The following is a 14,040-nucleotide window of genomic DNA, read 5'->3' as shown; positions in this document are numbered from 1 at the left end:
CCCCCCCCCGCATGCCCTTCTGCACCCCACTTTTTTAACAAAAGTGGGCATTTGTCCCATTTGCTCTTGCCAACTGATCAAGTTGGCAAGAGCAAATGGGACAAATGGCCCCCTTTTGCCAAAAAAAGGTCAGGACGGCCAGGACAGGGCTGAAAAAAGGGACTGTCCTGGCTAAAACGAGATGTGTGGTCACCCTAGAAAGATAATTTCCCTGGGCCCAGTCCTGCAAAGTACTGAGCACCTTCCCCTGTTAACTATCCCTTGCAGGGTCAAGCTCTTTTTCAGCTTAATCCGCTGACCTCTGCAAAAGTGGTAAATTGTAGGCTAGATTGGTACAGTTTAATGAAGCAGAGTACTCAAAATCCATACCCAATGATATGCGTAAGTGCTATGGTGCCTAGCTGATTTATCCGTGCATAAAGCAGTGTGAAGGAAGCAGGTCTCAACTCACAGTGTTGAGGTTAAAATTTGAATAAAATTGGATCATGAAGTTATAGCTTCATATATTTTAAGGCCAGAAGGGACCATTGTGGTCATCGCATCTGATCTCGTGCATAAAACAGGCCATAGGACATCCCTGAATTCATTCCTTATCCTACACATACTGTTGACATATGCTGAGTAATACATTCAACATCCTTTCCCGCAAGTCAGCTACCTTTAGTTACAAAGAGTCCTGTGGCACCTTATAAACTAACAGGAGCATAAGCTTTCGTGGGTGAATACCCACTTCGTCAGATGCATGTAGTGGAAATTTCCAGAGGCAGGTATAAATATGCAGGCAAGAATCAGTCTAGAGATATCGAGGTTAGTTCAATCAGGGAGGATCAGGCCCTTTAGTTGTAATACTTTTATAATAGTCTATCAAATCAAAAGTTGATTCACAATATTACAAGTAAATAATAAACGGTATATTGCTGCTGCATTACTTTTAAATTGCAGAGGGCACATTGGGCTAGTATGTTTCACCATGGGTTGTAGGCTTAATCCTCAGGTTTGTTAACTGTTGGAGAATAAAATGTAAATTTGCAGGGTTTGTAAAATTTTCCCAACTGCTATTGGGACAACTAAGAAAAATGATCAAAAGGTGATGATTAGGGTTGGGGTTATGTTAGCCAGTGAGCAACGATTCAGTCAATAAACATATTATTTCTAATGTCAGCTAATAAAAGTCACACAACCCTAGTCTGACATGCTATACTTGGCAATGAAATGGAAGCAGAAAAGCTAGTTTAAAAAGAATATCCAAGCAATTCATAGACCATCCGTCCCCTCTCTCTAGGTACGTTTACAGTGCTCAGTGTAGTATTTGGTTCCAGCACAAGCACTTCTCGTGGAAAGAAAGGGTCTTCCTCAAGGACACAACCATTCAAGGTCACTGAGCTAAATATTTTCGGTGCCACAGTTTCCTAATCCTTCCATAATTCTGACACTCAGGGCCAGCTCCAGGCACCAGCCTAACAAGCAGGTGCCTGGGGCAGTCAATGAAGAGGGGGTGGCACGTCCGGCTGTTCGGCAGCGGGGCTGTCACTCCCTCTCAGAGTGAAGGACCTGCCACCGAATTGCCGCCGTAGAATGAAGCGGCGTTAGCGATGCCGCCGCTTGCGATCGCGGCTTCCCTCCACCCCCCCGCTTGGGACGGCAAAAACACTAGAGCTGGCCCTGCTGACACCTTACTTACTTGGTTTGTTGTAGTACTGCTGTGCTAAGCACTGTACAACACTTCCCCGCCCCCCACAACCCCCCCCAATAGTTCCTGCCACAAAGGGCTTACACTCTATGGTCACTAGCAATATTTAGCAACAACAGTGTAGCAGCAAATTTAAAATAGGTGATTAATGTACATTGGGGTTTTGCGGGAGTTCATGTTACTCCCTGGTTGACTGCAACCCATTTTGAGGACTCAGCTTGCATTAATAAGTGTTGTTGTGGTCCGTAAATGCTCAACGCCATCCATTGGTGGTTGTGCGCACACGCATGCCCACTATATTCTTTGCGTGCTCTAACCACTAGAGGAAGACAAAGCCACTCTGTTAACATGGTTTACACAAGCGGTATTTCTTGCATTTTTTTACATGCCTACTATAATGAGAAAATGCACAGTACAGTAGAAACTGGGAGATGCAGGCCAGATTCTGTGGAAGAGGCTCTCCTTGGAGTTCCCCCCAATCATTCTATGCGATGAAGGGGCTCCATGGAAAAAGTAGTACATCTGACTCTAATGGGAATTGGATCAGGATCTGCGAATGGGCTGTAATATTTTACTATATTCTTAATGTGGTGTACAGCACCCTGGACGTACGTGTGTGTCTGAACTATATAAATAAAGATGATTGGTTAGCTGTGTTCACTCAGGGTTTGTAGGGCTCATGTGACGTTCTGTAGTCTGAATGTATTTTAAGTTTCACAGCCAGGGCCGGCTCCAGGCACCAGCCGAGCAAGTGTGTGCTTGGGTTGGCAGATTCCAAGGGGGCGGCATTCTGTCCAATCCTTTTTTTTTTTTTTTGTGCTTCACCGCTTTGGCCGCCCCTGCAGGTTTTTTTTCTTTTTGGTTTGCTGCTCCCGCCGCCCTGTAAGGGGCGGAGGATGGGAGCACCCTGCAGCAAGCCCGGCAGGGCAGCCCACATCCTTCCCTGCCTGCCGACCGGAGCAGCGCGGAGCCCTCCCAGCAGGCGGTGCAGTGGGAGGGGCTGCATGGCAAGCACCCCGCTTAAGGAAGCCCTGGCCGCCCCCCTTCTCTCTCTCTCCCCCAGCTAGGGCCAGGAGTCCCCCTGCACCCACGCTCCTGCCGCCCCACAGGTATTGTTTGTTTGTTTTTTCTTTCCTTCGCCGCTCCGGCCGGCTGGCCAGTTTGTTCCCTCCCACCCCCGCCGCTCCGGCCGAGGGCAGGTTTGTTTCCCGTCCCCCTCCCCCCCCCCCCCTCGCCGCTCTGGCCGGGGGCAGGTTTGTTTCCCGCCCCCACATTTGCTGCTCCGGCTGGCTGGTTTGTCCCCCTCCCCTTTGCTGCTCCGGCCGACTGGTTTGTACCCCCCCCCCTTTGCTGCTCCGGCCAGCCGGTTTGTTCTCTCTCTTCCCCCCACCCCTCGCCGCTCCGGCTGGGGGCAGGTTTGTTTTCCTCCTCCCCTCCCCCCCCCCCCCCCTTTGCTGCTCCGGCTGGGCGTTTTTTGCTTGGGGCGGCAAAAAAGCCAGAGCCGGCCCTGTTCACAGCAGAACTCTGCCATCTTACAACACACTTGCTTGATGTGTGTGAATGATCTGCGCCTTCTGTTACAGCAATAACAGTACTTATTTTTGTTAGCAGGCAGCCAAAAACAGATGATTTAAGCCACACTGCTTGCCTAGCATGGCTGTTTTCTTAAATGCTCGCTTTCAGTGATGGTCTTTTAACCCACTTTTTTTGGGCTCATCTGTGGTGTTGCTTTGACTTCAAGACTGGGAACTAGGGTTAACAAAATAAAACTGGGACTTCAGTGTCTAGGACAGACTAATCAGAAAATGGGAGAGGATGTCACTTAGATAACATCACATAAATCTTTCCAAATAATCAGTTTTTGAAAGCTCTGACTGACTGATTTGGGTTCCTTTGACCCTTCCCTGACCTGGTTGATTTCACTGTGTTATCATAAACACCACATTATGGTTCAGCCAGTTTCTATTTCAATCATCTCTCTCATTGTTTGGAAAATCATGAAGATTTGGTGATTTAGGGACATATTGTACTCTCTGCAATCACAGGCTACTGGGATCCAGAGGATTGGATGGTCCAGGCGTGAGCAGTGCCACCTCCACAGCAACATATCCCCACCTTCCCTCCCCACCACGGAAGGCCCTTAGTGGGAGGCAGGAGAGGACCTGTGGCCAGGGAGACATCACTCACTGTCATCTCATGGACTTTTCATGGATAATCTTACACTGCTCCACTTTTTCCCTCCGTGCCACTGAACTCCCTCTTCAGTGGGGAAGCCCCTGTCAGCAAAGGCTCATACTGACAGGGTGCTGGAAGGAGCAGAGGCGCAGCAACTGTGCCAGGGTGACTTCATGTCTCTGGATTCACGAAAATCTCTGGCAGCTGCTGGTTTTGGTGGCAGACCTCTGTGCACAAGGGGGAGGGGCAATTTTGAGTAGGTCCTGTGAGTGCTACCATAATGTAAATGTTACTACTATGGCTTCTTCAGTGGGGCAAAGAAAGAATGTGATCGAAACTCCAAGAGGGGAAAATTTTCCAGACCTTCTTATGCATTGGAGTTGCCTGTACAGGAAGTTATGTTGTCACTGTGACCAAAGTTGTGTATGTTCTCATTGCAATACTTCAGCTACCTCACTGGTACAAGAGACATGAAGTGGTCAGACCATGATACCCAAAATACACAGTCAAGAGAAATAATCTGCATCACACCACAGGATATGTTATAATCTTCCATAACCCAACACTTTATTTAAAAATTACATCACAATGAGAGTCTGTTAATAAAATACACTAATTCACACCAGTCTGCATTGCCCTCTTACTTGTTTTTTTTTTAGGGTTAGCATCTTTCTTCACTTTATTAAAAACTCAATAGTGTTAAAAAATAACTACTGCTGATATCTACTGTAACAGGCAGGTTACAGAGGAAACTTCCAGAGCTAATTAAACACTTCAGTTAAACTCATATTTTTGGCACCATTAATTTTTTTTAATTAAACCAAGCAAAGTACTTCCATATTAAGCCAGTAAAATCACTGATCTGAAACATGGCAGTGATTGTCATGCAACTGCTGTCTAGAAATGTGTAAAAATGCTTCTTTTGGTTTAAAAAATAGGAATTCTGAGTTATTTGTATGTCACAGCACTTGACTGTGATTACAGAACAGGGCCAGCCCTACTGTACTGTAGCTATTATCATTTTGCTGTGAAGTTTGGTTAACATGTCAGTCTGCGGTTCTTTTAAGCGGCCATTGATGACTTTTTTACCTTTGGTAACAGAGTCAGAATTTAAAAATCTGTCAGAAGATTGGGGGGAGGGGTGGGAGGGAGGAAACATTATTTTCTCTCAGTCATGCTGCTGTTTGGATGAAACCATTGGCTACAATTTCAATTAGTTTTTGGGGAAAGCAATGCCACACAATGCTTTGGCGGTTTACTGGCAGCCAATTATCATCTTACTAATGAGACTTTAAAACATTAAGAGCGCTGAAGCACTGCGATTCACTGGTCAAGTCTTGATTTGTCTTCCCTGAAATGATGGCTAACTGCAGCTACAAAAATGCACTGAGAAAGAATGTTTCATTAATAATAGTAGATTTGTACCAGGGCCATGTTTATACAAGCGTGTGCAGTTAGTTGCTTTTGCAAATTTTTAGAATCTACAGACTGGGGGGCAGGGAGGGTTTGTGTTTTTTTTTAACTTTATAAACTTCAGCTGCTTCTAGAGTCACATATTATCACTCAAAATGAAATGAAACCTAAGCTATATATAACTGGTTTTTTTCTGGCTCCTGAACTGTACTATTTCAATCAGTTTTTGGCACATTAAGTAGTGATTGTTGTATGTTTCACTGATTGCAGGCTCCATTGTACTAGTATTTATTCTGAAAAACTTCTATTGTATCACTCACTTCCCTCCTGCCCCAATTACTCTGGGAAACAAAAAGGAATGTGACTACACTGTTATGGATAAAAAAGGTTTTAATTAGAATAAGGCCTATAAGCATCTTAGGGCTGCTGGTTACAAAAAAGGACAAAGATTGACATTGTAACTGCAATAGTGTCTGGTTTTTTTTCTGAGGGGAATGTAAAGTTGTTCTGGCTATCACAGAAATGTTTCATGCTCTTTTTCTTTTTTTAAAGCCTCATTCAGGTGAAAGAACTAATTATTTACTTTTTTTTTTTTTTAACTGATGAGCTCTCTTTCTGCCCCTGCTCTTAAAGGGGCTGATCCTTTCCATTGACTTCAATGGGCATTGGAGCAGGCCAAAACTGCAAGGCGTAAGCTCTGACTTAGCTGTTTCTCACAAACATACTCATTGAAGAAAGGACCACAGGACCCTTGCAGGGAGAAAGAGAGAAATTACTTAAGGAAACAATGGAACAGTAATTGACAGGGAGGTTTGAAATTCATGGTAATAGAACACTTCAAGGCTTGTGTAATGTAATCAATGTCCCTAACAGGTAACCCTGGTAGGGTGACCAGATGTCCCGATTTTATAGGGACAGTCCCGATATTTGGGTCTTTTTCTTATATAGGCTCCTATTACCCCTGTCCCGATTTTTCACATTTGCTGTCTGGTCACCCTAAACCCTGGCAAAACCCCCAACGCCCTAAGGGTAAAAATCACCTCTCAAATTCACACTGAGAATTTGTCATCTACATGGATCTTCGCTGCATATTCAGAATTTATTCTGCACACACGGCTCCTATTAAAGTCAATGGGAGTCCTGCGGGAGGAACAAGTGCAGAATATACAATAGTGCAGTTGAAAACGTTTTTAGCGTGGATCAGTCAATCTATATAGTGGAAAGCGAGAGCAAAACTATATGGAGATATCAAGAGTCTCCTTAAGAACAGATGAAATCTCTGTTAAGGTGGGACAGACAGAAGACCTATAGGAATTCCACATGCGTATAGTGCAACTTACACTAATTTGAGAAGTAGCAGGTGGAGAAGCAGCATGTTGGCCATGTACCATAGAGTGTGTATTAATAGGCAACTGTGGCATGGAGTAAAATTTTGGCTGAAATAAATGAAAGTGGGAATAAAGTACAATATATCAGCAAGGTAAATTCTGGTTCTTGGGATATTTTCACTCTCTTTTAAAATGGATTTATACATGAACTTTGAAAGCTGCAGTGTCTAGGTTTGCCAAACTTCATTGTAGTGTATTCCCCACATTTAATATACAAAAAAGAACTCAAGGCTGAGAGCAGTGAGGCATAAACCTGGGAAATAACACAGGAAGGGTAAGTAGTAGTTAGTATGTTGCTTAATTGGAGTCACTTAGCACTTATTTTTGCCTTTTTGGACAAAAACATCCCAAACTGTGTTTACCACATTCTCTCCCCCACTTCCTTTTGAATAGAGTTGTCCGTGCTATAGCGATACAGTCACTCAAGAATATACTGGGAAGACAGATAAAAATACAAAATACAAAACAAAAATGCATTCTACTATTATAGTACTTGAGTAATGGAGTCAATGTCAGACTTAGGCTACTGCCAGACCGATGCACTTTTTGGGGAACTGGTTCAAGAGAATCAAGCTGAGCCACTGTACAGGAACCAAACACAAACTAGCATTATTAGGCAAGGGTAAGAATCGAGAGGGAGATTTTTTCAGGGTGCACAGATAGAAGAGATGGCTGTCAGATGTGAGAATGTGCTTTCCCGTTGTACCCATCAGAACCTCGGAGCATATTTTTTTCAGTCTGTATCTATCGTTTTGTGGCAGGTCCTTGAAATATCTTCACATTTGGCCATCGTGCATGCTTATAAACTTACCCCATTTCTCCTTTTGTTAGGCTATGATTTCTTTATTTTTTAAAAACATTTTTAATTTTTTTAACAACTGTTAAAAAAGTTTTATGGTAAAAATAACTCACTATATGATACATATACCCGAAATGGTGTGATACTTTATATAATAAAAGATGAAAATATTCACTTTCCATAATAAAAATAAGTTCTATTTTTTGTTTATTTTACAATATACTTAATATTCTTTTCTTCTTCTTCTTCACGCTGAAAGTAAATAGTCCCATTTTGAGAGCACTTCGGAGTCGATTAAAGTGGCAAGAGACTGGAGAATGGCTTATAAGCATTTTGAGCAGCCGCATTCCACATGCCTCTCCAGTTCTTCCATGAAGGAGGATCCATCCACACACTGAAAGATGTATTTCCGCCTTTTGCTCCGGAGGGGAACGCAACACTGCCCATTACTGCAACTGCCACGACATTCCATCTGGGGAACTTTGGAGGCAGTGACACACGAGGTGTAGCCATGCTGCTTATGGATCACTTCTCGGACAATCTCCCCTTGGCAAAGATTCTCTGTTAAGACAATGGAGAGTGTAGAGAGAGGTTTGTAAGAGATTATAATTTAAAGATGCTCCCTCATAAGGGACAGTATTATAAACATAGGATTTTGGAGATTTGCCCTGGAGGCAGGGGTTGGGAACACCGCATGGCTGTGCGCAGCAGTTCACCAGAGACGCTCCCCAGTTTGCGTTATTCAAGTTTTATTCCTTTATCATTCACTGGCTTGTTACTTAATGAACCCCTAGAATGTTAGCGAGAGGAAGGATGGAGAAGGTGATAATTATCTTGTAACCCCCTCCCCACCAAACAGCCCTGTGCATGTACTGATATTTATTTTATTAAAGGCAAACAACAGTGCACAGGGTCTCCATTCTCCACTGCTTTGTACGAGGTGTAAAATGCTATCAGGACAGAATAGTACTCTCTTTGTGCAGGTATGTATTTATACAAGGCATTGTAGAATCAGGCCTGTTGCCTTCAACAGAACTGGAGATGCTTTAACAAACAATAGCTATTTAAGCTTCCAACATCCCTGTAAAGTATATATTATTCCCATATTAGATGGAAAATGGAAAAAATATATTATTAGTAAGACCATTATTAGCCATGGGAATGGTTTAATGGCATGAGACTTACATTTGAAACACTTAAGCTCCCTCGAGCCACGGACACAAATCTTGGTAAGGTCGATCTGTCCTTAAATCCTTTCAGATTAGATACATGGAGTTCCATGCAGCGTGCTCTGTGTAGGTCTTTAGAGGAGATCCTCAAACCCAACATTCAGCCTACTCTGTATGAACTTTAATAATCTGGGGTTTGCCCAAGTATACTTGGCAACATTTCCTGTCCTAACCTATTGTGCAGTCACTGTGCAGCAGTCAGATTTATGGAATTTGCAAAGACTGTGATCCTTTTAGATGAAAGGAACAAAGGAAGGACTAGAAGACTGAGTTATAACTTTCTGAGTTTCTAATAGGCCATTTAATTTAGGGGCAAAACAGGTGTGGAACAAATAGGGGACTTGGCCTCCCCAAAAGCCCAATAGGAATAAAGGAAAAGCTAAGAATTTTCCTTGAGACCCAATTTCAAACCTGTACAGCTCAGGAGAGGGAAGGAATGAGGGCAACTCGCATTACTCATCCTACACAGCATGGTTCCTAAAGGAGCAGTGCTTCCTGGGAATTCTGCCTTTGCCTTTCTGTACTTCCCCATTGTGGATGTGGTTCAGTGTGCTGGGGGGAATTTTCATCCCCAATAATGCAGTGAGAACAATCCTTGTAGTGTATGAAGGGAAAGATGCCACAGAAAAGCACCCACATCCCAAGCCCTCTCCACTCACACATCCCACTCAGAAACAACAGAGCTACAAACTTCCAGGATTCAGGAGGAACAGAGATATTATCATAGATCTACCCTTTTCTATGCATTCAGACATCTTCTGGCCAGCTCTTGTGTGGTTTCCCTCTCCTCCTCCCTCAATGGTTCTGAAGGGGCCATTGTCCCATTAATAAGCGTTAAATGGAGGAAGAGTGAAGACAAACGTGAATAGAAATGACAGCAAATCACAATCCAAGGCACTGTAGCCTGGCATACCTTTGTCGCAATGTTCTCCACTATAGTTAGGGTCACATTCGCAGTATGGCTCCCCATGTTCTGAAATTTTACACTGCCCATGGTTGCATTTCATAATTCTGCAAGGGTTTGAGGAGTCATTCTTCTTGTCGCAGTACATGCCCATATAACCCTCTGAGCACTTACATGTGTAAGCAAAGTTGGCAGCCGTGCATTTACCATGGATACACCTGAGAAAGAAGAAAAGTTTAGAGCTGGCTTATGCTTGTGAGGTTTGAATTAGGGCAGGAAGAGACCTCAATTTTTCCAAGAATGTTTACTTTGGATGTCTTAGCTCCCACTCAATTTCTGGTCAATATTCTAAAGCAAAGAAGTTCAGTGCCAGACATGCTGGCAGAAACGGCAAGTGGATATTGGATCATATTCACAGACAGCAAATTCTGAATTTAGTGATCATGAAATGTTCTCATGGGAAACCTGAGTAAGGGTTAGGCTCATTCAATCATGGATCAAACAATACAATTTATCCAAACAAAACAGTTCAGATTCAGAGTATCAATACTTGAAACAAACTCCTCGTGAACAATCCACATGTCAAAGCATAATTTTATTCTACCGATTACCTCACATGATGAATAAATGCGAGGAAAATTGCTATCTGTCTGTGGAATTTGTGGACAAAAAAAGAGGCTAAATTACTCCAAAAACTTGACTCAGTTCTAGTTGAATGGTTTCACGATACAGGGTCCTACAGTGGGATTTGGTATTTCTGGAGAGGTGATGCATGATGAAGAACTGCAATAGATCCCCATTCAGTGGGTAGATGAAGGCTCAGACTGTGGAAGCAGGGCGAGGAGATAAAGGTGGCATCTTTATGCCAGAGGATGCCATCCAGCGGTACAAACATTTCATATATACAAAGCCCTCACTTATATAAATTTTCCCATTTGTTATTTTTACTCCTGGCATTTTAAGTTATTTCCCATTAAAAAAAAATGTTTATTTTAACCCTTGCCAGTTTCATATGTGTGCAAAATAGGCAAAAATAAAAAAACAAGGAATAATAAAAGCAACGATGAGGTCAGGATACAGAAAAAAAGGGTAATTAAGTGGATTCACATTATTTAAAATAAGGCATTTTCAACAACACTAAACTAACTCCTGCTCCTGGATCAGTAACCCTTGTTACTCACCCCCCCGACACACCATCTTCTCCTCAGTCTGTATTACCATGTCTCCACTTAGATTGTAAACTCTTTCATGTGAAGATCATGTCTCTGTCTGCAGGGCGGTCCTTAGGATTTATGGTGTCCTAGGCGGGATTATTAAACTGGTGCCTCTGTGCCTGACTTGCTCTTAGCAACACAAACATAAGCTTATAGTATTGGAAAACTTGCCACATGCACGTTATTAAAACCAGTTTAACTTAATTAAGCACACTGTAATGCTGATGGACTAGCACTAAAGAAGTAACACTATAGAAAAAATTCTGATTTGACAGAATGATGCCAATAATACGATTTTTTAAATTTGTCAACATTTTATTGGAAATTTATATGAAGAGGTATTGAAACAAGGATTTGTTTTTAATTAACAGCCATCTTTCAGGCTTTTTGGGCTGCAAAATCAGTAATAATGTCATCGTATGACAAAGACAAAGTGATGTCTTGTTCGACTGCAAGAATAGCAAGACCAGTCAAGCGTTCCTGACTCATTGTAGAGCGGAGATAGTTTTTAATGAGCTTTAGTTTTGAGAAACTCCGTTCTCCTGATGCTACTGTTACAGGAATTGTTAGTAGAATACGAGTGGCAATGTACACATTAGGATATATGTCAACAAGTTTGCTGGTATGAATAAACTGTACAATGTCCATCACCGATTTTGCATGTGGCAACATTGATGACAGTGTACTCAATTCTTCGTACAGTTCAAGTCCATTTAAATCAAAACTATCACCGTGCTTCAGGAGGCTCTCTACGTTCTTGCACTTTGTCATTAGTTGCTCTTGTTTTCCTATTTTGTTGAATTTAGTTATGTCATACAAAAATCCAAACTGTTCATGGTGTACTTGTAAGGTATTAAACCTTTCATCAACAGCAGATATTGCTTTATCCATCACAACATTAAAAAATTCAACCTCAAATTTCTTTTCTGGATCGTCTATGGACTCATCTGCTCCTTCATATTCCGCTTGCCATTTTTTCCTTGAAACTCGTGTCATATTCGGACACACCGAATGCCTGTGCAAGCTCTCTTGCTGTAACCTGTGCTTCTTTGGATCCATTTTCTCTGTATTTCACTAACAAGTCTCGTGTGTTGTTTAGTAAGTGTTGAATCAAGCTGCATCATTGGACTCTGCATTATTTTGCTTATACTTGAGATTTTAACAAGAATGTCATACCAGATTACAACAGACGTTAGAAACTTGAAGCTGGATATTTCAGAGGCCAATGGCTGTGCTTCACTTTTAGCTTTTGGATCTCTGGCTTCTTCCGAAGTAGCAACCAGTGCTTCGTAAACTTCCTCAGATTGATATCTCAACGTTTTTACACTTTCTACTCTGCTTTCCCAGCGTGTCTCAGATAGAGGCTTAACGGTAATAGCTTTGACATGTGCTTTGAATATTTGCCATCGTTGAGTGAAGCTGAAAAGAGCACGTAAATGTGTTGCAGCAAACCATAAAAAGATATAGCTTCTACAGAAGACTTGGCCATATCACACAAAATCAAATTAAGACTGTGGCATGCACACGGAACAAAAAAAGCTCATGGATTTTCTCTCAGCAATCTAGCTTGCACGCCAGAAATGCATCCTCTCATATTTGCACCATTATCATAGCCTTGTCCTCTAATGTTCATTACGGACAATCCCATTCGTTTTAGTTCATCAAGGAGAGCTTGAAGAAGTCCAAAACCTGTAGTGTCTTCTACTTCTAAAAATGTGATAAACGATTCCTTAACTGTAATCTGTGCTGAATCACTAATGTTGACAAATCTCACTACTAACAACATTTGTTCTTGATGACTTATGTCCGGAGTGCAATCTAGAATTACGGCAAAATATTTTGCCAAAGTAACCCATGAAACAATTTTGTCTCTCACGTTATCACTCATTAGCATGATCAGTTCATTTTGAATTCTTGGTCCCAAATAGTGGTCATGTATTTCATTTTCAGTTACTCCTCGGACATGTTCACTCATCACTGTGTCAAATTTTCCCAGCAGTTGTACAAGGCCCAAAAAATTGCCATTTTGGGCTGGAATAATTTCTCAATGCTTCCTCTAAAAGCAAGATTGTTTGTTGATAGATACTCAACAATAGATAATAGACGTTCAAGAACACGACACCAATGCTGCTTCTCTGACTCCAGCAATCTTTGATTTTGGGCATCAAGAGTTGTCTGATCTTTTAACCTTACACTCAGCTCACACCATTTGTGCATACTTTCAAAGTGGTGTTGTGCCTTTTCATGTTGCGGTAATATGTGACTAAGATTTTTCCAATCATTAATACCCATGGTTGCTATCTTAAAATTGCAACTATTGAAAATCTTGCATGGGAAACAAAATACAGCATCCTTGCATTTAGAGTACACAAGCCACCGTCTGTTGACAATTTCACCTTTAGAAAGTCTTTTGTAGTAATTGTTTTCTGTGAATTTCCTACCTCTAATGTCTTTAGGATATTCAAGACCTTTATTATCCCAGGGCCTTTCTCAAATATAATGGCACGGAATTCGTTGTTTAAAGATTGTGGCTATGTGCCAATGTCATCTATATCCCATGCTAGTACAGTTTCAACTGTTGTAATTTCTTGTTTTGTGTCTGCATCTGTTTCAAATGATTGTTCTCTGTGTTGTTGCGTTTCTTGAGCTTCGTCTGCATAAAAATTTTCTTTGGCAGTTACCTGATGATATTGATCAACTTCGTTGTTTTCATGACATACAAACTTAACCCTTCTGTGCTTGTATAGCTAATCCTATTTCATCTTTCCATTTTCTTTTTTGTGACTCGGAAAGTTGTTTTCAATATGACATAACTTATAAGGGTGTTTTTTAAAGAAATAACTTTACATTATTGTCAGATTATCAGAAATATTATTTAAAATAACTAATATAGGATACTTGTGAGTCTGTGGCCTTGAGCTAGTGTGAAGACACCTCACAAGGCGCTCCACCCTGACTGAGACACAGTAGAGTTGGAAACCCATGTCATTTTTACAAAGCCACTTTTTAGTTTTAAATGTATAGTGGGCATCAGTTTTAATGTTAGTTACAACTCTATATCAACCTTATACTGTAAATAGATCAATGGCATTATCCAGTTTAATAAGCTAGGTTTTCAAGCAGTGGGAAAATATAACCCTAGTTTTACTCCTAAGTAAAGCACAAAGTGACCAAAATGAAGTCAGCACAGAATCATCTCATTTAGATTAAGGTAGCACAAAAATGTTA

The 14,040-nt window shown here is 41.6% G+C and overlaps 1 protein-coding gene across 2 annotated transcripts in view; it reads right to left on the bottom strand.

Annotated features, from left to right (window-relative positions):
• Window positions 1–4,403: 4,403 nt before the first annotated feature.
• Window positions 4,404–14,040, bottom strand: part of SLIT3 (slit guidance ligand 3) — a 793,796-nt gene continuing 784,159 nt past the window's right edge. For both annotated transcript variants that reach the window (XM_005295705.5, XM_065554865.1), the window contains 2 exons: window positions 9,608–9,816; window positions 4,404–8,026 (listed from right to left, as the gene is read on the bottom strand). In XM_005295705.5, the coding sequence (XP_005295762.1) occupies window positions 7,788–8,026; window positions 9,608–9,816 (448 nt within the window). In that variant the 3' untranslated portion in view covers window positions 4,404–7,787. The remainder of the gene's footprint in view (window positions 8,027–9,607; window positions 9,817–14,040) is intronic.

This window comes from Chrysemys picta, chromosome 8, assembly GCF_011386835.1.
Source record: "Chrysemys picta bellii isolate R12L10 chromosome 8, ASM1138683v2, whole genome shotgun sequence".
NCBI lineage: Eukaryota > Metazoa > Chordata > Testudines > Emydidae > Chrysemys > Chrysemys picta.
The sequence above is the reverse complement of the archived record's forward strand: the minus strand, read 5'-3'. Positions and strand labels throughout refer to the sequence as shown.